General features: G+C 44.7%; 1 protein-coding gene across 1 annotated transcript in view; it reads right to left on the reverse strand.

The window, feature by feature from the left end:
• Nucleotides 1-18,370: 18,370 nt before the first annotated feature.
• The window catches only part of MTPAP (mitochondrial poly(A) polymerase), a 32,974-nt gene continuing 25,478 nt past the window's right edge, over nt 18,371-25,866 (reverse strand). Inside the window, exons 6-9 of the mRNA XM_073581715.1 lie at nt 25,372-25,598; nt 21,417-21,509; nt 20,697-20,770; nt 18,371-19,020 (exon numbers count right to left, since the gene is read on the reverse strand). Coding sequence (XP_073437816.1) covers nt 18,691-19,020; nt 20,697-20,770; nt 21,417-21,509; nt 25,372-25,598 — 724 coding nt within the window. The 3' untranslated portion in view covers nt 18,371-18,690. The remainder of the gene's footprint in view (nt 19,021-20,696; nt 20,771-21,416; nt 21,510-25,371; nt 25,599-25,866) is intronic.

The raw sequence follows: 25,866 nt of genomic DNA on the forward strand, positions 1-25,866 counted from the left end.
ATTACAATGGCATGTAAAAGTTTGGGCACCCCTGGTCAAAATTACTGTATTGTAAACAATTAAGCAAGTTGAAGATGAAATGATCTCTAAAAGGCTTAAAGTTAAAGATGACACATTTCCTTTGTATTTTAGCCAAACATATATATAGACATTTTTTTTTTTCATTTTGAAAATCACAAAAAGGAAAATGGGCGATTGTAAAAGATTGGGCACCCTGCATGGTTAGTACCTAGCAACACCCCCCTTTTGAATGTATTCGGCTCTAGCAGGCATAACATGACCACTCCTATGCAATTTATTTTCATATTTACAGTCACATGCTAACTAACCTCTAATATGATTTCTCTCAATAACGAGCCGAGTTCTCATTCTGCACATGCGCCACCTCCGATGCCATTTTCCTGAGGACCGCCGGAGGTTGATCTGCGCATGTGCCGGTGCCATTTTTATGAAGAGCACCACTAGCGAGAGCGCCGCTCACAGCTAAGAGGGCGCCATCCAAAAATTTAAACGGACACATGATGATTAATGCAACAGAGGTAGAGAGGAGGTGAGGCTGAGCCCGATGAGCCAAAGATCCTGCCCACAGTGGCGCCCTGAAGAAACTTGTCCTGGGTTCAAATTCCACCAAGAAAAACATCTGCAAGGCGTTTGAATATTTTTCTTGTGTTTGCGTAAATTTCCTACCACTTTCCAAAGACATACTGATAGGGAATTTAGATTGTGAGCCCCAGTGGTGATGATGTCTGTAAAGTACGATGGAAAATGATGGTGCTTAATAAGGAAATATCAATCATTGTATCTAAAACTGTAATCTTGCAAGATGTTAAACAAACAACAAAAAAACTTTTCCATCCATCGGCCATAGGCTTCTGGGTTAATAAAAGTATACATCTAACATATCATTTTTTTCCTCTGACATATACCCCTGACAGCACCTGTCCACTCGCTATCTTTCATCCATAGGTTCCCATATTAAAAATATATTTATATTTAATATATACTTTTTTACTGGATGTTGTGAGATTGTATTGAATTGGTATAATGGTAAGTTTTAAAACTTAACACAAGAATAGCAAAATATGTTGCTTGATTTGTACCCGGTGCGTGTTCTGGTATTTGATGGGTTCCAACCTGTGAATAATGGGAGACTTGGAGAACTACCTGGCACAGCTAGAAGCTAGGATGGACCTCCTTATAGGCCGGGCAAAGAGAGACGTCAACACAAGAATAGTAAAATATGTTGCTTGATTTGTAACCGGTGCTTGTTCTAGCATTTGATGGATTCCATCTGATGAGTAAAAGGAGACTTGGAGGACTAATGGCACAGCTAGAAGTTAGGAGGGACCTCCTTATAGGAAGGGCATAGAGAGACATCAGCACAAATGTTAGTTGATTTGTACCCAGTGCGCGTTCTGGCATTTGATGGGTTTCATCTGATGAGTTAAAGAACACTTGGAGGACTACCTGGCACAGCTAGAAGATACTGTCTACCTGGCACAGCTAGAAGATACTGTCTACCTGGCACAGCTAGAAGATACTGTAGGAGGGACCTCCTTTTAGGAAGGGAAAAGAGAGATGTCAACGTCTTCTTGTGGTTCTCCATTCTCTGCTGATAGACATTCACAGATATCTCATATGGAGGCTAATCTAGGAATTTCCATTTATTGTTCTAAGCTGTTTGGTCTGATGTGAGAACTGTTGTGAGTTCATTTTCCCCTCCGTCACTGAGGCCTGGTGAACTCCCTATTCTAGTGAAGGAAGGTAGTGAGCCTGATTATCAGACACCTGGGACTAATGAAGACGATTGGCTAAGTGGAGTCATTGACTGGATTTAAGGCAGCCTACGCCCTTTCTGCTCTGCGGGTGATTTCTCTGTGGACTCTTGGACACCAGTCTGATTCCTGCTCTCCTAAAGCTAAGTTTTCTGTTTTGCCTTTTTGCATCTAAGATTTGTTTTTGTTTTTCTTGCTTTTTGGATTCTGCCACTCCCTGCTGGAGTGTGCAGTGTTCCGTGAGCTCAGTCTTCTGAAGGTACCTGAGTGCTGATTCAGTTTTTGAAGCTTAGTTGCTTCAGGGCCATTTTTATATCACCTTGTTGGCTTTTGTCTCTGATAGGGTTTTGGCAGATAGCAGACAGCAGCCTTCCTATCCGTTCCTATCTAGGTAGTTTTTGGGCCCCGTCTTTGCTCAGCCTGTCTTTCTGTCTGTGTAAGTGTTTTCATCTTGCTTCACCGTCATTATATGTGGGGGGCTGCCTATTGCTTTGGGGTCTGCTCTGGGGCAGTTAGATTTCCCCTTTCCTTCTTTAGGCCTATGTATCTCTCCGGCTGTGATCGAGGGGTCTAGGTCATCGTAGGAACCCCCCACGGCTACTGCTAGTTGTGTTGATAGGTTCAGGGGTCTGCAATCTGATAGTTGCCAACTTCTCTGGTTTTCAGGACTTAGCTAGCATTTCTGTTTTTGCCTCCTATGGTGACTCAGTCATAACAGAGAACCATCCAGCCGGTTTATGTTCCTAGACATCTCCCTGACCCCCATGTAATCTTACACATTGTATCCTAACTTAAACTTGTCCTGGCCTCCGCACAAGTATAAGTGAGAGGAATGTGTTTCATATTTACGGGGATCCAAGAAACACATTTATACATTCCAGAATAAACTCTTATGTGTTTTATCAGATCGGAACTTACTATCCCAGCACCGGACAGGAGAAGACGAGCATTCATGAGAGAACTTCATAATGACGGAGTCCTCACCAAACATAAAAACCAGAAAGTAAATGCATGTTCTCCATCAATTCTACACCATTCAATCATTTTTCTCTTGATGAGGGGCCATGGTGGAGTCTGAGACATCTGATTAATGAGGAGGTGCATGCACTTTAATGAATCTGAAACGTCTGAAGAGTGGAGTCAACCTCTGTGCGCTATACCACAAATCTTACTCCTGTCGGGGACTGAGGTAACGTTTCTGGCATAAGTAATCCCACAACTTGTCATAAATTAGATGAGCTGTGGTGTCAGACCCCCCCGAGCCCATATCTTGCCTTAGCTCTGCCCATTTTGGCAGACCTGGAAAAACTGGCGTAAAAATGCCAAAAATTGAAAAATGTAGGTGCAACTCTCAAGAGTAGCCCAAAATTTGCAACTTTTTGGCTTAAAAGTTTTGATGATTGAGGTCCCTGGTGTTCACATATCCATTATAGCAGATCGAGCTGTTCACTTGTCCTTGTATTTTTGCAGATCATGTTAAATTTTCATCTGAGTCACATATCAACCTTGGTAATGCAAGTCTACGAGTCTGCGAAAAATATCGTACAGCACTCGAATGCCGTCCATCTGCTGTCCGATTTTCATGTTTGCTTGATAGAAGCTTGAGAAAACCTTTTGCATGCAAAATTAAATCTGATGAAACTGATAATAAAAACTGACTCTGATTAAAATCTGATCCAAAACACTGGTAGAAACCCGTCCATTTTTTGCCTAAGAGGAAAATCACTGACGTTTGAAGAGGCTCAAAGAGCGTTACCAGCCAGATTTTTCTTTTTTTATAGACCTGTTATCCAAAAATCAATGACAGATAACTTTTTATTTTGGACACATTGGTTAATAAACCCCAAAGAAGAGGGAAGGTTACATCAGTGTATTGCTCCGAGCACTGAGATGAGCCCATCGGCCGCGTCTACTGTGAGCTGTAATATGAGGAGCACAGACACCTCAAATTTTTTGTTTCAGACTGTGAAAAAAAAATGCCCGACTTTTTACAGACTCTTCAGGAATTTGTGGCTAGCTGGCAATCCCCGAGTTTAGGAAACGGTATCCCATCATTTTATTGTATCATCCGTCTACACCCATAACCACATTATTCTTCTGGGTGGTGATTAATGCAGACCGGCGGCACATCCAGCGACATACGGGAAAAGACTGTGGGCACATGGAACACACAGACGATTAGTGGACAAGAAAATGATTTGCTTCATTACGATAAAAGGAGTGTTCTATAAAACATAAAGACACTTAACCCCTTGTGGGAACATTCAAGGCCTTTAACGATCAGTATAAGTTTTCGGATTTCTTCGTATTGCATTGGTCTAAACTTTTTGTTTTCTACTTGTTTTTTGTTTGTTAAAGTTATTTTTGTCTTTTTTCCTCCATGATAAATTATTTTACTTTTTTTTTTTTTTAAAGGGATTTTCTTGTGTTTCAATCTTCAGGAGCGCACTGCTCGCATCCTCTCTGATTGCCCCGGGGTGGTGCGCTCCTGAAGAGTCCGTGCCAGCAGCACGGTGGTGCCGCTAATGCAAACTGTGCGCACGTTCGTTGGTCCGGTCGGGGCTTACAGCCAAACTGTCCCACAAAGCGGGATTCGGGCGTATGCGCTGACGGGGCCATACACTATAATGGTGCCTACAGTCTGTCGTGCATCATTATCGGGCGTGTCCACCTACTAGAGGCAGATGTAGTAGACTTCGTCTGGGTGTGTCTCCGGTCGATACAGATGCACTCCAGAATGCACGTACGCTCTGTTAGCACCGTTATAATCTATGGCCCTGTCGGCATATACGCCCAAATCCAGTTTTTCAGGGTGTTTGAAAGGGAGCCCCGACAGGACCAAAAAAAAACAGGTGCCAGAACGCAGTGTGAAAGCGTCTGATTGATTTTCCCAGCAGTCAGGTTGCAGACCTTACACCATGCTGCTGAATATCCCAGTGTGCTTAATACAGGTTATGTAAGAAGTGCGCCCTCCAGTGGAATTATGGAGAATGATCGTTTCCCCGATACAGAGAAAAGCAGCACTGGGGGTTAATTACAATCCCGGGAGCTGCAGGTACCATTAGTTCTGTGTTGTGGCTCATTTATTTCCACCATTCAGATCCATTTATACCAAACTGGATAGTTTAATCAGAAGCAAATTAAGCAAAGCACAAATTAAAGAGTTTTCTAGGAATAGATTCGGCACCAGACTGGAACAGAGAGTAGATTAGAAAGTCCGAGCACATCTACAGCTCTGGGGAGTTAGAAAACATTTTACTAAATTAACTTGTACTGGACTAGTAAGTTAAAAGGAATTAAAAGCAGTATGTCACCTAATCTGAGAGCAGCATAATGCAGAGACAGATGCCCTGATTCCAGCAATATGTCACTTACTGGGCTGCTTGCTGTAGTTTTGATAAAATAATTGATTTATCAGGAGATTATCATTAGAGAACTAGGCCATGTAGTCCTCCATATCCATGATCTATGTATAACCCCATCCACACCACTGGTTAGAAGCTTTCTGCCTATGCAGTGTACATAGAAACCTGCCAATCAGTGGTGTGAGCAGGGTGATATAGAGCACATGGTTCAGAGAACTGTTAGATCTGCAGCAGAGACGAACATGATTGTATCAAAACTACAACAGCCCAGTGACACATCACTGGAATCAGGGTCTCTGCCTTGAAATCATGTAGCTCTCGGGGGTTGTAAAAACTTGGTGACAGATTCCCTTTTATCTATCTCCATTAGCCCCATAAATAATGATCCCTAAAAGGCCCCATTCTTGGGATCTGTGTGGTTCCCATTGGTCGGACGTCGGCAGATTACAAGGTCATCACCCATGCCTAGGGATGGTGATAATTTTCAATGTTTTCTCAGTAGAAAATGTGTTTTGCAGCATTTATAACAATGGGCATTCAACGAGGTACTGCAGCATTATAATAGAACCTGCCTATCAGTCTTGCATGCATGTCTTTCCACCCCCCACATTACCAGCCTGCCCCAAACCGCATCTCCATAGTACGGGCCTTCCTACTCTGGCGTTCATTACAGACCCTGAATGCAGTGGACATGGTGTACATGGACTTTTCAAAAGCTTTTGATACGGTGCCACACAAAAGGTTGAAACATAAAATGGGGATAGGGGAAAATATGTGTAGGTGGGTTAAGAGCTGGCTCAGGGATAGGAGACAATGGGTGGTTATTAATGGAGCACACTTGGACTGGGTCACGGTTAGCAGTGGGGTACCACAGGGGTCAGTTTTGGGCCCGCTTCTTTTTAACATATTTATTAATGACCTTATAGGGGGCATAGAGAGTAGAATTTTAATATTTGCAGATGACACTAAACTCTGCAGGGTAATCAATACAGAGGAGGACAATTTTATATTACAGGAGGATTTATGTAAACTAGAAGCTTGGGCTGATAAATGGCAAATGAGCTTTAATGGGGATAAATGTAAGGTCATGCATTTGGGTAGAACGAACAAGAAGTATAATTATGTGCTTAATTGTAAAACACTGGGCGAAACTGTCACTGAAAAATACCTGGGTGCATGGGTGGACGACAAACTCACATTTAGAGTCCAGTGTCAGGCAGCTGCTGCAAAGGCAAATAAAATAATGGGATGCATTAAAAGAGGCATAGATGCTCATGAGGAGAACATCATTTTACCTCTATATAAGTCACTAGTGCGACCACACTTAGAATACTGTGTACAGTTCTGGTCTCCGGTGTATAAGAAAGACATAGCTGAACTGGAGCGGGTGCAGAGAAGAGCGACCAAGGTTATTATGGAACTAGGGGGTCTGCAATACCAAGACAGGTTATTACACTTGGGGTTATTTAGTTTGGAAAATCGAAGGCTTAGGGGTGATCTTATTACAATGTATAAATATATGAGGGGACAGTACAAAGACCTAATGATCTTTTTACTCTTAGACCTGTGACGGGGACAAGGGGGCATCCTCTACGTCTGGAGGAAAGAGGGTTTAACCCCTTCACCCCCAAGGGTGGTTTGCACGTTCATGACCGGGCCAATTTTTACAATTCTGACCACTGTACCTTTATGAGGTCATAACTCTGGAACGCTTCCATGGATCCCGGTGATTCTGACACTGTTTTCTCGTGACATATTGTACTTCATGTTAGTGGTAAAATTTCATTCAAATAACTTGCGTTTATTTGTGAGAAAAACGGAAATTTGGCGAAAATTTTGAAAATTTCGCAATTTTCCAACTTTGAATTTTTATGCCCTTAAATCACAGAGATATGGCACACAAAAAACTTGATAACTAACATTTCCCACATGTTTACTTTACATCAGCACAATTTTGGAACCAAAATTTTTTTTGTTAGGAAGTTATAAGGGTTAAAAGTTGACCAGCGATTTCTCATTTTTACAACACCATTTTATTTTTAGGACCACATCACATTTGAAGCCACTTTGAGGGGTCTATATGATAGAAAATACCCAAAAGTGACACCATTCTAAAAACTGCACCCCTTAAGGTGCTCAAAACCACATTCAAGAAGTTCATTAACCCTTTAGATACGTCACAGGAATTTTTTTGAATATTTAAAAAAAAATGAACATCTAACTTTTTTCATAAAAAAAATACTTCAGATTCAATTTTTTTTATTTTACCAAGGGTAACAGGAGAAATTGGACTGCAAAAGTTATTGTGCAATTTGTCCTGAGTACGCTGATACCTGATATGTGGGGGGGAACGACTGTTTCGGCGCATGGCAGAGCTCAGAATGGAAGGAGCGCCGTTTGACTTTTTCAATGCAAAATTGGCTGGAATTCAGATTGGACGCCATGTCACGTTTGGAGAGTCCCTGATGTACCTAATCAGTGGAAACCCCCTACAAGTGACCCCATTTTGGAAACTAGACCCCCCAAGGAACTTATCTAGATATGTGGTGAGAACTTTGAACCCACAAGGGCTTTACAGAAGTTTATAACGTACAGCGGTACAATTAAAAAATCATATTTTTTCCACAAAAATGATCTTTTCACCCCAATTTTTATTTTCCCAAGGGTAACAGGACCCTAAAAGTTATTGTGCAATTTGTCCTGAGTACGCTGATACCCCACATGTGGGGGTAAACCACTATTTGGGCGCATGGCAGAGCTCGGAAGGGAAGCAGCGCCATTTGACGTTTTTGGCTCGAATTGAGATCGGACATCATGTCGCGATTGGAAAACCCCTGATGTACCAAAACAGTGGAAACCCCCCACAAATTATACCATTTTGGAAACTAGACCCCCTAAGGAACTTATCTAGATGTGTGGTGAGAACTTTGAACCCCCAAGGGCTTCACAGAAGTTTATAACATACAGCCGTACAATTAAAAAATCATATTTTTTCCACAAAAATGATCTTTTCACCCTCAATTCTTATTTTTCCAAGGGTAACAGGACCCTAAAAGTTATTGTGCAATTTGTCCTGAGTACGCTGATACCCCACATGTGGGGGTAAACCACTATTTGGGCGCATGGCAGAGCTCGGAAGGGAAGCAGCGCCATTTGACGTTTTTGGCTGGAATTGAGATTGGACACCATGTCGCGATTGGAAAACCCCTGATCAGTGGCATAGCGTGGGGGGGGGGGCGGGGGGGGGCGGTCCGCCCTAGGCGGCAAGTATGTGGGGGCGGCGCCGCGTGGCAGCAGCAGTTCCTCTTCTCTCCTCTGCCGTGGAAGAAGCACGGACTCCGCGGAGGCACAGTGCAGGCGCAGCTCAGCCTCAGGCGCTTTCTACCTTGCTCTGCTGAACTCGGACTCGGAGCCCCGGCTGCTGTCCACTCCTGAGCCGGTGCTGGGCGCACTCAGGTGAACGCCCATCCGCTCCTGGAGCCTGGACGTCGGAGGAGGTGTTGGCCGCGGGTCGGAGCTGCCCGAAGAACACGTGGCTGCTGAGCTGAGGTGACGCAGGAGCAGATCCCGGGACACAGGAGCCGGTGAGTGAGGGGGACGGCGGGAAGCGCTGCCCAGCCTGCCCGGGATATCTGTGAGGGCCCTGAGGGGAGACACTCAGACTGTGACACCTGCTGTGAGGGCCCTGAGGGGAGACACTCAGACTGTGACACCTGCTGTGGGGGCCCTGAGGGGAGACACTCAGACTGTCTGTGACACCTGCTGTGAGGGCCCTGAGGGGAGACACTCAGACTCTCTGTAACACCTGCTGTGGGGGCCCTGAGGGGAGACACTCAGACTGTGACACCTGCTGTGGGGGCCCTGAGGGGAGACACTCAGACTGTCTGTAAAACCTGCTGTGAGGGCCCTGAGGGGAGACACTCAGACTGTGACACCTGCTGTGAGGGCCCTGAGGGGAGACACTCAGACTGTGACACCTGCTGTGGGGGCCCTGAGGGGAGACACTCAGACTGTGACACCTGCTGTGGGGGCCCTGAGGGGAGACACTCAGACTGTGACACCTGCTGTGAGGGCCCTGAGGGAGACACTCAGACTGTGACACCTGCTGTGAGGACCCTGAGGGGAGACACTCAGACTGTGACACCTGCTGTGAGGGCCCTGAGGGGAGACACTCAGACTGTGACACCTGCTGTGAGGACCCTGAGGGGAGACACTCAGACTGTGACACCTGCTGTGAGGGCCCTGAGGGGAGACACTCAGACTGTGACACCTGCTGTGAGGGCCCTGAGGGGAGACACTCAGACTGTGACACCTGCTGTGAGGGCCCTGAGGGGAGACACTCAGACTGTCTGTAACACCTGCTGTGGGGGCCCTGAGGGGAGACACTCAGACTGTGACACCTGCTGTGGGGGCCCTGAGGGGAGACACTCAGACTGTGACACCTGCTGTGAGGGCCCTGAGGGGAGACACTCAGACTGTGACACCTGCTGTGAGGGCCCTGAGGGGAGACACTCAGACTGTGACACCTGCTGTGAGGGCCCTGAGGGGAGACACTCAGACTGTGACACCTGCTGTGAGGGCCCTGAGGGGAGACACTCAGACTGTCTGTAACACCTGCTGTGGGGGCCCTGAGGGGTGACACTCAGACTGTGACACCTGCTGTGAGGGCCCTGAGGGGAGACACTCAGACTGTGACACCTGCTGTGGGGGCCCTGAGGGGAGACACTCAGACTGTGACACCTGCTGTGGGGGCCCTGAGGGGAGACACTCAGACTGTGACACCTGCTGTGGGGGCCCTGAGGGGAGACACTCAGACTGTGACACCTGCTGTGGGGGCCCTGAGGGGAGACACTCAGACTGTGACACCTGCTGTGAGGGCCCTGAGGGGAGACACTCAGACTGTGACACCTGCTGTGGGGGCCCTGAGGGGAGACACTCAGACTGTGACACCTGCTGTGGGGGCCCTGAGGGGAGACACTCAGACTGTGACACCTGCTGTGGGGGCCCTGAGGGGAGACACTCAGACTGTGACACCTGCTGTGAGGGCCCTGAGGGAGACACTCAGACTGTGACACCTGCTGTGAGGACCCTGAGGGGAGACACTCAGACTGTGACACCTGCTGTGAGGGCCCTGAGGGGAGACACTCAGACTGTGACACCTGCTGTGAGGACCCTGAGGGGAGACACTCAGACTGTGACACCTGCTGTGAGGGCCCTGAGGGGAGACACTCAGACTGTGACACCTGCTGTGAGGGCCCTGAGGGGAGACACTCAGACTGTGACACCTGCTGTGAGGGCCCTGAGGGGAGACACTCAGACTGTCTGTAACACCTGCTGTGGGGGCCCTGAGGGGAGACACTCAGACTGTGACACCTGCTGTGGGGGCCCTGAGGGGAGACACTCAGACTGTGACACCTGCTGTGAGGGCCCTGAGGGGAGACACTCAGACTGTGACACCTGCTGTGAGGGCCCTGAGGGGAGACACTCAGACTGTGACACCTGCTGTGAGGGCCCTGAGGGGAGACACTCAGACTGTGACACCTGCTGTGAGGGCCCTGAGGGGAGACACTCAGACTGTCTGTAACACCTGCTGTGGGGGCCCTGAGGGGTGACACTCAGACTGTGACACCTGCTGTGAGGGCCCTGAGGGGAGACACTCAGACTGTGACACCTGCTGTGGGGGCCCTGAGGGGAGACACTCAGACTGTGACACCTGCTGTGGGGGCCCTGAGGGGAGACACTCAGACTGTGACACCTGCTGTGGGGGCCCTGAGGGGAGACACTCAGACTGTGACACCTGCTGTGGGGGCCCTGAGGGGAGACACTCAGACTGTGACACCTGCTGTGAGGGCCCTGAGGGGAGACACTCAGACTGTGACACCTGCTGTGGGGGCCCTGAGGGGAGACACTCAGACTGTGACACCTGCTGTGAGGGCCCTGAGGGGAGACACTCAGACTGTGACACCTGCTGTGGGGGCCCTGAGGGGAGACACTCAGACTGTGACACCTGCTGTGGGGGCCCTGAGGGGAGACACTCAGACTGTGACACCTGCTGTGGGGGCCCTGAGGGGAGACACTCAGACTGTGACACCTGCCACACCGGCTGTATTATACACCGGGGTCCGTCAACCCCAAATGTTCTGCTTTGTGTGGTCGGATCAGTTACTCATTTTCCTTTTTCTGGTTGCTCCAATGCTGACACTAAGGCCTTGAGTCCTGGAGATTGGCGTCTTCTACTCCATCTGTAATGTAGTCAGCGCTGGATACAAACGCCTCGAGAGCAGATATCAGCGTCCTAAAAAAATGCCACAACTTTTCAACTGCTCTGGACTCCACCGGTCACGTACGCGGCACGCCTGTCATATTCGCCAGTCATGTACGCCTGTCATATTCGCCAGTCATGTACGCCAGTCATGTACGCCTGTCATATTCGCCAGTCATGTAGGCCCATCATGAAAGACAGTCATGAATGCCAGTCATGTACACCTGTCATTTATGCCAGTCATGTGCACAATGTATGTACGCCAGTCATATACGCCAGTCATGTAAGCCAGTCAGGTAAGGTAAGCCAGTCATTTACGCAAGTCATGTATGCCAATCATTTATGTCAGTCTTGTAAGCCAGTTATGTAACCCAGTCATGTACGCGAGTCATGTATGCAAGTCATGGAGGGCAGTCATTTACGCCAGTCATGTACGGCACCAGTGAGCCTTTTATAGAAGCTATGTACACCTGTATACACCTCTGGAAGCCACCTATCGAAGCTATATACAAGTATACACCCCTGGGAACACCTATATATGCTATATACCCATATATAAGTCTAGAAATTTAGAAATAATAACAGAAGAGTTAGTAGCAGACTAAAAATTAGATCTTTGAGTGTAGTGTGGGCTCTTCGGATGCTTCCGGATTATCAACGACCAAAGGGGCGGCAAATTTTTCGACCGCCCCGGGCGCCACAAACAGTTGCTACGCCACTGCCCCTGATGTACCAAAACAGTGGAAACCCCCCACAAATGACACCATTTTGGAAACTAGACCCCCTAAGGAACTTATCTAGATGTGTGGTGAGAACTTTGAACCCACAAGGGCTTCACAGATGTTTATAACATAAAGCCATACAATTAAAAAATCATATTTTTTCCACAAAAATGATCTTTTCACCCTCAATTCTTATTTTTCCAAGGGTAACAGGACCCTAAAAGTTATTGTGCAATTTGTCTAGGAACTTATCTAGATGTGTGGTGAGGACTTTGAACCCCCCAGTGCTTCACAGAAGTTTATAACGCCCGGGCGTGAAAATAAAAAATTCATATTTTTTCCACAAACATCATCTTTTAGTCACCATTTTTTTATTTTCCCAAGGGTACCAGGAGAAATTGTACCCCAAAAGTTGTTGTCCAATTTGTCCTGAGTACGCTGATACCCCATATGTGGGAGAAAACTACTGTATGGGCACACATCGGGGCTCGGAAGGGAAGTAGTGACGTTTTGGAATGCAGACTTTGATGGAATGGTCTGCGGGTGTCATGTTGCCTTTGGAGAGCCCCTAATGTACCTAAACAGTGGAAACCCCCCACAAATGACCCCATTTTGAAAAGTAGACCCCCTAAGGAACTTATCTAGATGTGAGGTGAGCACTTTGAACCCCCAAGGGCTTCACAGAAGTTTATAATGCCAGGGCATGAAAATAAAAAAATCGTATTTTTTCCGCAAACATGATCAATTAGTCCCCAATTTTTTTATTTTCCCAAGGGTAACAGGAGAAATTGAACCCCAAAAGTTGTTGTCCAATTTGTCCTGAGTACGCTGACACCCCATATGTGGGATAAAACTACTGTATGGACACACGTCAGGGCTCGGAAGGGAAGTAGTAACGTTTTGGAATGCAGACTTTGATGGAATGGTCTGCGGGTGTCATGTTGCCTTTGGAGAGCCCCTAATGTACCTAAACAGTGGAAACCCCCACAAATGACCCCATTTTGGAAACGAGACCCCCTAAGGAACTTATCTAGATGTGAGGTGAGCACTTTGAACCCCCAAGGGCTTCACAGAAGTTTATAATGCCCGGGCATGAAAATAAAAAAATCGTATTTTTTCCACAAACATGATCAATTAGTCCCCAATTTTTTCATTTTCCCAAGGGTAACAGGAGAAATTGGACCCCAAAAGTTGTTGTCCAATTTGTCCTGAGTATGCTGACACCCCATATGTGGGAGAAAACTACTGTATGGACACACGTCAGGGCTCGGAAGGGAAGTAGTGACGTTTTGGAATGCAGACTTTGATGGAATGGTCTGCGGGTGTCATGTTGCCTTTGGAGAGCCCCTAATGTACCTAAACAGTGGAAACCCCCACAAGTGACCCCATTTTGGACACTAGACCCCCCACGGAACTTATCTAGATGTGTGGTGAGCACTTTGAACCCCCAAGTGCTTCACAGACGTTTATAACACTCGGACGTGAAAATAAAAAAATCATTTTTTTCGACAAAAGTGATATTTTTGCCCCCAATTTTTTATTTTCCTAAAGGGTAACAGGAGAAATTGGACCCCAAAAATTGTTTTGCAATTTGTCCTGAGTAGGCTGATACCCTACATGTGGGGGTAAAACACTGTTTGAGCACATGGCAGAGCTTGCAAGGGAAGGAGCACCATTTGACTTTTTCAACTCAGAATTGGCTGGAATTGAGATCAGACGCCATGTTGCATTTGGAGAGCCCCTGATGTGCCCAAACAGTGGAAACCCCCAATTCTAACTCCAACCCGAACCCCAACACACCCCTAACCCTAATCTCAGCCCTAACCCTAGCCCTAACCCTAATGGAAAAATGGAAATAAATACATTTTTTTTATTTTATTATTTTTCCCTAACTAAGGGGGTGATAACGGGGGGTTTGATTAACTATTTATGGCGGTTTTTATGTTTGGCAGCTGTCGCACTCTAAAAGATGCTTTTTATTGTAAAAATAGTTTTTGCATCACCACATATTGAGAGCTATAATTTTTCCGTATTTTGACCCACCGAGTCATGTGAGGTCTTATTTTTTGCGGGACGAGTTGACGTTTTTATTGGTACCATTTTCGGGCACATGACATTTTTTGATCGCTTTTTATTCCGATTTTTGGGACACAGAATGAACAAAAACCAGCGTTTCATGAATTTCTTTTGGGGGGGTGCGTTTACACCGTTCCGCGTGCGGTAAAATTGATAAAGCGGTTTTATTCTTCGGGTCAGTACGGTTACAGAGATACCGTATTTAGGTTTTTTTTTATGTTTTGTCGGTTTTATGCAATGAAAACTATTTTATATAAAAAATAATTATTTTTGCATCGCTTTATTCTGCGAGCTATAACTTTTTTATTTTTTCGCTGATGATGCTGTATGGCGACTCGTTTTTTGCAGGACAAGATGACGTTTTCAGCGGTACCATGGATATTTATATGCGTCTTTTTGATCGCGCGTTATTACACTTTTTGTTTGGCGGTATGATAATAAATCACTATTTTTTGCTTCGTTTTTTATTTTTATTTCTTAAGGGGTTCGCTAAAGGGGTTAACTAATGGGACAGTTTTATAGGGCGGGTCGTTACGGACGCGGCGATACCTAATATGTGTACTTTTATTGTTTTGTTTTTTTTATTTCCAAAAAATGGATTTATTGGGGGAATATTTTTTTTTTTTCTAATTTATTTGGCGATTTTTTTTAAAATTATTTTAACACTTTTTTTTATTTTTTTTTAACTTTATTAAATAGTCCCAGGTGGGACATCACTGTCCTGTGACAGATCGCTGATCTGTCACATCACAGATCACTGTGACAGATCAGCGATCTGTCACATCACAGATCAGCGATCTGTCACAGGCAGTGCAGAAGGCTTCCTCATGCCTGCGCTTTGCAGGCACTGAGGAAGCCAGCTTCCTGCAGGCCCCCGTCGCCATCTTGGATTCGGGGGCCTGCAGGAAAGGAGCCCCCCGCAGCAGTGCTGCACATTGCGCTGCCGTGGGGGGCTCAGGGAAGCACGGAGAGAGCCCCCTCCCTGCCGATGCTTCCCTTTAACCCCCGGTACAACGCGATCATGTTTGATCGCGGTGTGCAAGGGGTTAACGTGTTGGGGGCGGTCCGTGACCGCCCCTGACACATTGTGCCGGGTGTCAGCTGTGATAATCAGCTGACACCCGGCCGCGATTAGCGGCGCTCACCATGTGGGCGCCGCTGATCGCAGTAGACGTACTATCACGTCCATGGGCATAGGGGCCCAGGTCCCATGGACGGGATAGTACGTCGGATGGCAGGAAGGGGTTAAGCATAATTACAGACGCGGATTCTTTACTGTAAGGCTAAGTGTGCACACATAGCAGAAATTTTCTGCTGAAAAACAGGACTCCCTTCCCAGAAACCGCGCTTTTTTTGCGCGTTTTTACGGCAATTTTTGCGTGTTTTTTTTGCCGCTCGGTTTGTAGACACATGGAAAAAGCCAGAAACGCAGAGAAAAACGCGAAATTAATGAGCATGCTGCGTTTTTTACCACAATGCGGTTTTTTGCGGTAAAAAACGCATCAATGTGCACAAAAAGTGGAAAAAATGCATAGAAATGAATGGGAAGCTTCTTTTTCGCGTTTTTCCCGCGGATTTTTTGGCAAATCCGCGGGAAAAACCGCAAAAAAAACAGTGTGTGTGAACACAGCCTAGGGGCAGTGAGACTATGGATCTCTCTGCCATATGATGTTGTAATGTGTGATTCCCTACTAAAATTTAAGAAGGGACTGGATGCCTTTCTTGAAAAGTATATTACAGGGTATATACACTAGTCTCCTTAATATTGCGTTGATCCAGGGAGCTAGTCTGATTGCCGTATGTGGAGTCGGGAAGGAATTTTTTTCCCCAATGTGAAGCTTACTGTTGCCTCATGGGTTTTTTTGCCTTCGTCTGGATCAACATGTTAGGGCAAGTTAGGATAGGATATGGGTTGAACTAGATGGACTTTAAAAAACTATTAAAGTCTTCCTTCAACCTTAATAACTATGTTAGGCCTCTTTCACACATCCGTCTGTCACCATCAGTCAAAATCCGCCGTTTTGCTTAAAAAACGGATCCACCATTTTTCTTGGCCGATCCGTTTTTTTTCCCATTGAGTTGCATTACCGGCGGATCTTGACGGATGGTGAACCGTTTTTATACGGATCCACCAAAATTTTAGCGTCCGCCGACTTGCCCGGACGGACACAAACTTTTTTTGCTAGCCGGATCCACATTTTACAGTGCGCATGCCCGGAGGAATTGACTCAGCCGGAAATTTAACCCTGAACTCGGTTCTGGCGGCTGAAAAAATCTCTCTCTCCTTTAAATTTCTCTGCTTTATCCTGATCCGTCAAAACGGTCCGGTAACACCCGTTTGTTTCACTCCGCCAACGGATCCGTTTTCCGCCATTTTGACAGATTTCAACTGAGCTGAAAAAACGGGTGTGTGAAACAGGCCTTACTGTTATCTGACCTGGAATGATGAGAAAAGAGGTGGAAACGGAGCTATTCTTCGCGCAGAGCCATTAACCCTTCATTTTAGGGATCATAGGGGTTTTGTATGGTCGGGCTCCAATTAGGTACATTAATTAAAGTCATAAAAATCTGCATTGTGCTATTCCTCTAGGAAATGTAGCAACATGTTGCCTCCCTTCTCATTACCAATTGACTTGGTCCCTACAAAACTTTACTGCAGTCCAAACTTTTCTAGCATGATGAGTATGGAGAAGAAGAATACCGACGACCAGCAGTCTACTTGTATGTAAAGCGCTGTGGAATTAATGGCACTATATAAATGAGTAAAATCAATACTTCAAGCTTCTATTTCCAGGAAGAACTAGAGGCACAACAATTCATTGCTTAAAGGGGTATTCCCACCTCCAAGCCCCTATTCCAATATGAAGTAGGTGTAATAATAATATTAGGATCATATAAAGAAATGTGCAATAAAGACCAATAAGAATGTAGTGAATTAAAAGGATTTTTATTAGAATAATATATATATATATATATATATATATATATATATATATATATATATATATATTTGATTTCAGATTATGTATTCTATTTTGGGCTCTTTTCTCTGGGCATTTTTGCAATATTATCTCTTTATTAAGGGCTTAATAATATATTTCGTTTTAAAAAAAGTGCACCATTATTTCAGCTATTATTTATTCTAGTAAAATTCCTTTTAGTTCACTACATTCTTATTGGTCTTTATGGCACATTTCTTTATATAATCCTAATTTATTTTTGTGCTCGACCCATATTTTTCATACAATTTGTTCCATCTTTGATAATTATTAATAATATGCTATAGCAAAAACCTCCTATTAGAAATGTAGTAAAGTTCTTCTAATTCTCAATGTCGCTTACCCCATCCATGGTTACAACCATTAACTGTCACTATATACAGCTCTGGCAAAAAGTTAAGAGACCACTTTCAAATGTTCAGTTTGTCTGATTTTTCTCTTTATAGGTATATTTTTGAGTAAAATGTAAATTGTTCTTTTAGTCTATAAACTTCTGAAAACATGGCTCCGAATTTCCAAGCAATAAATTTTGTATTTTTTTTCTGACAAAGCAAAATGGTCAAAATTTAAAAAAAAAAAACAAAAAACAGTCCTTTCAGACCTCAAATAATGCAAAGAAAAACAAGTTCATAATCATTTAGAATCAACAGTACTAATGTTTTAACTCAGGAAGAGTTCAGAAATCAATATTTTGTGGAATAACCATGATTTTTAAAAACAGCTTTCATGCGTCTTGGCGTGCTTGCCACCAGTCTTTGCTTCTGGCGCAAAAATGTAAGCAGTTCTTCTTTGTGTGATGGCTTGTGACTATCCATCATCCTCTTGATTACATTCCAGAGGTTTTCAATGGGGTTCAGGTCTGTAGAATGGGCTGCTCATGACAGGGATTTGATGTTGCCAGAGCTGTAATTGGTCATAACCATGGATACCTAAGCTACTGCAATACCCTGCACATGGGGTAAGTGACATAGCGAATCAGAAGAACTATACTATAGTTTTTTTTGGTTGGACCTGGTGAGGGCAAGTAACAGTTTATTTTATCATTTTCAATATGGGAGGGGCTAGGATTATGGAGAAAAAAACAAGTTGAAAGGGGAAAACTTTAAGACTGTATATTTGTCTTGTCAAATTATATACACACTTGCTTCCATTGATAAGAAAACACAGCAAATATCAAGAATAATAATTTTAATAAATTGACAGTCTCTGTGTTCTTGCTATAATAATCACATACTGTACATGACAAGTTCATGGCAGGGCCGGTAGTCTCCACTATTAGTGCCCTGTAATTAGCGCACCATTTGCCATGTTGTCTGTTGTAGACAATCCTGTTTTTATATTGCAGACTCAAATATAAAAAATCAGTAAAAGAGCACTTGATGGCTATAAAGTGGTGATCACTCCAGGAGGTTATTCGGGGCTCGGACGGCGCAGTTCAGGAGAAGTTCTAGTTTGGATCTGGGCTTTTTCCGATGAAGCCTACAACCATGGTCAGTGCTCCACTTTTCTCATTCCTGTATTACCATTGTCCTTTAGCGAGTCCAGGAGACTACCGATCCTTTCACTGGCCAATATCTTCTTCTTCCTCTTTGTGGTTTCTCTGTCAGAGCTGTTAGTGAGTAATATTGAAGCGACGCCCCAGGGTTTCCCATTTTTGGATGATTCTCGGACCTGATCTTGTAAGATGAAGGCGCTCTCCTGAGCGAGGTTCACAAACCGTTGGAGCTGGGGCTGGTTGACATTTTTACTAACGTTTAGTGTCTGTTCGAATGGATTCTGGATGTAGAGAGCAGCGACTTCTGGTTTGTTCTTTTCTAAGCCCTAAAGAACAAAAAAAACAGATTAGAATAATGAAGATCAATGCCCTCTAACTAAACTAGAATATGTGTATATGGCTTCAACTGGAGAGGAGCCAATCTATTCGAAAGCAATCAAATTCACTTCTTATGACTTTGCGTCTTATGACGGTCGCTTTGGCCTAGAGAAAAAAAGCTGCTACTAGAAAATAATGTCACATTATACTTGATCACAAACTAAGTGGGTGCAAAAGTAGTCCGTAAATGACAGCAACTTTATGTCTAGAGGCCGCAAAACAGTGTGCTCTGCATGTCAAAGGTAATATGTACGAATACAAAATATGGATGCTACAGAGGAGATCCCCTATTCATAGCCCTCTGGTGGCGATCCCACCACTTGCTGTGGCCTTTGGATAATATGGGGGTGTTGGGCAATCAGTGCTGTGAGTGACAGCTCAGCCGCTCTATGGATAGCAGGGAAGTGTCTGGCTGTCAGTGCTGTGAGTGATGGCTCAGCTGCCCTATGGATAGCAAGGGCGTGTCGGGCTGTCAGTGCTGTGAGTGACAGCTCAGCTGCCCTATGGATAGCAGGGGCGTCGGGATGTCAGTGCTGTGAGTGACAGCTCAGCTGCCTTATGGATAGCAGGGATGTCGGGCAGCCAGTGCTGTGACAGCTCAGCTGCTTTATGGATAGCAGGGGCGTGTCGGGCTGTCAGTTACAGCTCAACCGCTCTATGGATAGCTGGGGAATGTCGGGCTGTCAGTGCTGTGAGTGACAGCTCAGCTGTCTTATGGATAGCAGGGGCGTGTCGGGCTGTCAGTTACAGCTCAACCGCTCTATGGATAGCAGGGGAATGTCGGGCTGTCAGTGCTGTGAATGACAGCTCAGCTGTCCTATGGATAGAAGGGGGGTGTCATGCTGTCAATGACAGCTCAGCTTCTCTATGGATAGCAGGGGTGTGTCGAGGCTGTCAGTGTAGTTTGGGTTTCCTCCAGGTATTTTCCTTTCTGGATAATTGCCAGGTTATTTAACTCAGTGGTGCATTTACGCTGTGCTCTGTATTCTGATCTTTTGTTGCCGGACCTTGGATTTGCCTTTGACGTATTCTGACCTTAGTTACCAGACACAAGACTTTGTCCGACTGTTTGTCTTATCCCTTAGTCTTATGACGAACCTACTTTCCACCTTGCACGTCTTGATCACTCTGCCTCATGGCTAGTTCATGAGTAGTGACTAGAGATGAGCAAACCTGAAATTAAAAGTTATGGGTTCGGGGAGCGAGAAGCACTTGAGAGCAGGCGAGATAGTAGAGTAGGGGAGAGGGGATGATTTTCCAGCTCCAAAAGTTCAGGTACCCAATGTTTTCTATGAGGTTTGGGTTCAAGTTGGGATACTGTTCTGGTACCCAACCCAAACTTTGTACTAAGGATGGGGTCGAGTACGAGGACCATAACTTCCACTGGTCCGCTCATCCCTAGTAGTGACTAGTGTCACACCTCTATTTTGCGATGTATGAGGCTTGCAGGTTTGTTTAACAACAATAAGTTTATGGGAGGACTGTAGCATTAGGCTGAGCAACGATCAGCTCAGCATCAGGAAAAACCACCTAAGCAAATGTGATTCTCCTGGTAAGAGTAACCCTTTAAATACCGCTCCAAGAATTTGCTACAGGATTCAGTCGCCACGCAGAATATACAAACCTTGCGAATATCTATGCAATTGGTTTTGAAGTCAAATTTTCCATAAAACTCCAGGAATTCAATAAGAAGAATGTCTAAAAAAAAAAAAAAAAATGCATGTTTATCATAATGACCTGGGTTACATAGTTCTAGTAAATCCACAACATTCACATCTTGTTCTTCCATCACACATGAATAACATTCAGCACTTCTACCCAGATAGTAGCTGGGGGGGAGAAGAGTGAAAAGCCTCAGCTCAGTCCTGATTGCATCTTGGCTAGTAAGGATGGATTCGGACGGCCATAACGTGGCCCATATGTAGGTTTCAATACCTGGGTTTCCTACAGCTCTACTGAGCCGATGAAATCGTGAGCTCCCTCAGCGCTGAAACTGTGGGAGCTACCAATCTGGGAACATAAAGACGCATGACCCAGGTATGGTAGGTTTGCGAAATAGTGCGATTACACAAACCTGCCTCCCTCAATCGGAAAGAGCAAGCACTATCTGACAATACCCATTTATGTAGATGGGAATAACCCTTTAACAATGCTGAAATATATTGATGTTTGTCAGGTTGGAGCACCCCACCTCCACAATGCCGGAGAAACCCCTTTAAGTCCGAGCACAGTGCAATCTAGTTAGGCTACCCCCCAGTGTACCGACGACATCCCAGGGTGGGGACTGCGATGATGAACGTATGGGCACATCTCCCCAGAAGCCTTGCATCCACATCTGACTTACCGAGGGTCTCTGTATTTGCAGTCTGTTTAATTTTGTTGAGATCGCTGACAAACGTGCAGTCGTTGCCATCAATGACGCATTTTTCCTTTTTACCTGAAATTAAAATGCAGAAAATCTGATCAGAGTTCAGTATTACTTAATCAGTTCTAAAGCAGAAGGGGAAACTGCACGTCCATGTATGCTAACATTACACACACACGCATATATATCCTAGACTCTGGAGACATTATGTGATCTTTCCATACGTTTATCTTTAGTGTTGGCAGCAAAATGAATAAATCGTCGCTCTCTGGTCTTGTGAGTATGGGGTAGACTGAAATCCAAGCTCTGCCTCATCACACAATCAGATTGCTCTTTTTTCCCCCATGCTTTACACTGCAACTCTGATGGCTATGACAAGCCTAGGTTGACCATAGTTCAGAAAGAAATCGACGAATGAAAAACTGATTCACATTATGGGCAGAGAATGATTAGAAGATGAATATGAAACCAGTAAAAGGAATATGATGGTAAGAGGCAACTGTACAGGAGCTACTGTGCAGGGGGAGCGTGATGTCCAGCTTCACACCAATTCACAGTGTTGAAAAATATGGCAGCCAGGCCAAATAATGTATTCATGAGGTCCTTGCCCAATTTCTTCCACAGGTGCAGCCGCATGAGCCCTCATCAGTCTCTTGGCTTCCTCACATGGCACGTGACCAGGCTCTGCACCGACATGTGGCTTGGCGCATGGGTCACATTGGACTGTAGTCACAAGAAATGCAGGGGACCCCATGGAGATACCAAAGGAACGGTCAGGGATTATTTTATTAATTAGGGGACTAGTTATTTGTAAAAAATAATCGCTGGTATAAAAAGTACCATGCAGATTTGAAGCAGGTTCACATCTTCAGCTGCCAAGTCTTTCGGCACTTTTGAAGCGTTTTTCACCCGTTTTAATAAATGGGGAAAACGCATTTAAAAAAAAAAAAAAGACGATCAAAACGGGTGCATTTTACGCTTTATTTTTTGCTGTCAACACTGAATGTGTGCACATAGCCCTTACAGCGCTGGAAGCTTCTTTTTTACCTGCCTCAAGGAATTCTCTAGTATATGGCACTTTTTGTCCAGAAAGCACGTAAGGCCGGTTTCACATTTGTGCTTCAGGGCGCAGCGACGGCCGCCGCTAAGCCCCGCCCCCTGCCGCGCCTCCGCCGGTAGCTCCGCCTCCGGGCGCATGACGCTGCATGCGTCATGCGTCCCCCATCTTTATCACTGAGGACGCAGGCCGTGCGCAGTATGCGTTTGGCGGCGCCTGCATCCTTTTGACGGTGCGCCCTGAAGCGCAAATGTGAAACCGGCCTAATATAAACAATGGATAAAACGATTGACACAATACTTTAAACAAAGAATCTTCCCGTTTCGCTCCACCAGGGCCTTGCTCACCGTGGTCTCTGCCTTTCATTTTACTGCAGAATACCACTGTGAATAAGATCCTTGTGGACAGAAATGTTCTTTGTTTTAAGGATGCTATCATTTATCAGCTGCTTCTATTACTTGGTTTCTGAAAGAAAAAAAAACCCATGTGCTGTGCTACAGAATTAACTGAGGCAAGTAAAGAAGAAACTTCCAGCACTATATGTGCCGTGGTTTTCCTTTGGATTTTTCAATTACACTCCACAAACATCTAATCGCTGGAGGTCTGTCTGGAGTGGCCGACAGTAGAATGAGAGGGGAAATTGCTGTGTGGATTCGTTTCCTGGCGGCTTTTTTTTTTTTCAGATGTCCCATGGTCAAGTGGAGCTGGCAGGAGATGAAGTGGCTTTTCAAGCGCTGATGTCACCTTAGTCTTCTGATCGACAGGGGGCGCTGTGGTCATAACACATCAACCTAACATTGGCGCCTTCTTAAAGATGCTTATCCTGGAAGAGTATTCACATCAAGAACAGAAGAAAAACCCTCTGCCCCATGAGGGTACCCCAATTTCTGAGACACTCTGGATACATTTAGGTTGGTGGGTGAATGATATGAGGAGATAATTTATAGGACTTGTGTAGTGCTGCTTACTAAACGAGACATCACTGGGTCCAGAATATGTTTATTGTAGGTGGGAACACAGACAATGAGGGGGCAACATCAGACAAGGATTATTTGCGCTTCCTGTTAAGGCTACATCAACCTTTCAGATGCAAAATTATGCAATTATAGGGGCCTGCTGAAAAATCTGCTGTTTTTGCGTATGCAGCTCATATGCAAACCTATGCACCTCCAAGGTAACAAAAACCCTTTGTGGACCGATACAGCATTTTAATATACATTCCGCAGGTTGGCAACAATTAAGTGACAGATGAAAGCGAGTATAATGGGATGAGGGGTCCCTAAGGCCCCCGTCCCTGCCATCTTGATACTCCTGTAAAGCTGAACTCCAAATAGAGCTTCATACGAGACCTCCACTTGCACTATATTCTACTGTAGTACTGCAGAATACAGTATAAGCATTTGGACAATTGCAGAGTCAAATTCCCTAATGGGGCGGAAAAAAAAAATTAAAGTTTTTAAAAATCCTAAAAAAAAAAAAAAAAAAAAAAGTAAAATTCAAACTGACCCCTTTTTTCCCCTATTAAGAAAAAAAGTTGGTATCGCTGCGTCTGTAAATGTCCCGTCTATGAAAATATAAAATCAAATCATACAATAAACTATGTAAAGAGAAAAAAAAAATTGGCACAATTGTGGTTTTTCAGTCACTTCCTCCCTGAAAAAAAATACAATACGATAATGCACAACACATTGTATGCATCTCAAAATGGGGTCAATAAAAGTCAACTTGCCATGCGAAAAAAAAGCGAGCCCTCGCACAGCTCTGCTGACAGAAAAAGAAAAAAGTTAAGAAAGGTTTTGAAAAATCGTGACACTAAATTTTTTTTTTTTCCCCATCACTTAAATAAATAAAATATATATAGATTTAGGTTTGTTACTGCCGTACTCAAACTGTTCAGGTGAATCTTGCTGCTATATCATTTTTACCATACAATGAATACCGTAAAGAAAAAAAAAAAACAAAAAAACACAATATTGCAGAATAGTATTTTTTTTTCCTGCTTTGTTTTTAATTTTTTTTTTTTTTTTTACATTGAAATGAAAAAAGGATTGTGTTATTAAAGGGAATCTCTCAACCCTTTTTCGAATATGAGCTGCCGGCACCGACATCAGGGGCTTATCTACAGCATTCTGCCCCCGAATGTAAGGTGAAAGATAAGAAAAAAGAGTTAGATTATACGCACCCTGGGGTCCGGTCCAATGGGTGTCGCCGTCCGGTCTGGCACCTCCTATCTTCATATGATGCCGTCCTCTTCTTTCCTTCCTGTCGTGGCTCCTGCGCAGGCGCACTGCTCTGCCCTGTTGAGGGCAGAGCAGAGTCCTGCAGTGCGCAGGCGCCGGGAGAAGTCAGGTGCCTGCGCACTGCAGTATTCTGCTCTGCCCTCAACAGGGCAGAGCAGTGCGCCTGCGCCGCGACGGGCAGGAATGAAGAGGACGTCATCACTGCAAGATGGGAGGCGCCGGACCGAACCGCGACTTCCGGACCCGGAACGCCCCTGGGTGAGTATAATCTAACTTCTTTTTCTTATCTTTCAGGATACATCGGGGGCTTATCTACAGCATTACAGAATGCTGTAGATAAGCCCCTGATGTCAGTGGCGGCAGCTCATATTCGAAAAAGGGGTGACAGATTCCCTTTAAAAGTAACAACTCGTACCACAATAAATCAAGCTCTTACGTATACGGCTGTGTAGACAGGAAAAAAAAAAAAAAAGTTACTGACACAAAGTGGGACACAGACTAGAAGTTTAGGAGCAGATCAATGTCCACAATGCGTGAACCCACAATCATATTAGTTTAATGTGGATCCCCAAAAAAATAGGATTACCTTCCTTACAAACCTCCTATAATTTATTTTAATAAAATTCTGTTTCCTTACCTGCAAGGCTTTTCAGTTGATCAAGTGTTGGAATAATGGGAGGGTTTCTCTTCTGTAAGAAGAATAAGACCATCATAGTGAGGGAGAAATTGGTGATCCACTGTCCAGGAATGCGGCTAGTGATCCCATGGGCACGCGCCCAGCATCTCAGGACAAACACCAGCGCTCGCACCCTGTGGTCCAGGTTACTGTAAATGTACAGAAGCTCAGAGCACCGCAGTGCAATTCTAAAATGCAAAAAAATATATATATATATATATATTTTAGTTAAAAAGAAATATATATGTACATTTCTTACATAAAATACGATCGAGAGGGTCCCATGCCTGCTTTATACTAGTTTCATATATTTTAGTCACTTTCTATAATCATCAGTGATAATGAAGAGAGGAAATTCAACTAAACGTATAAACCTTGGGTTAAAATTGCACTTTTACAATTAATCCAGCAGAGGCCGCCACAAGCTTAGCAATAATTTCCTGGTCACTACAAAAA

The sequence above is a fragment of the Dendrobates tinctorius genome, unplaced genomic scaffold, assembly GCF_039654945.1.
Source record: "Dendrobates tinctorius isolate UK_male_01 unplaced genomic scaffold, ASM3965494v1 ptg000070l, whole genome shotgun sequence".
NCBI lineage: Eukaryota > Metazoa > Chordata > Amphibia > Anura > Dendrobatidae > Dendrobates > Dendrobates tinctorius.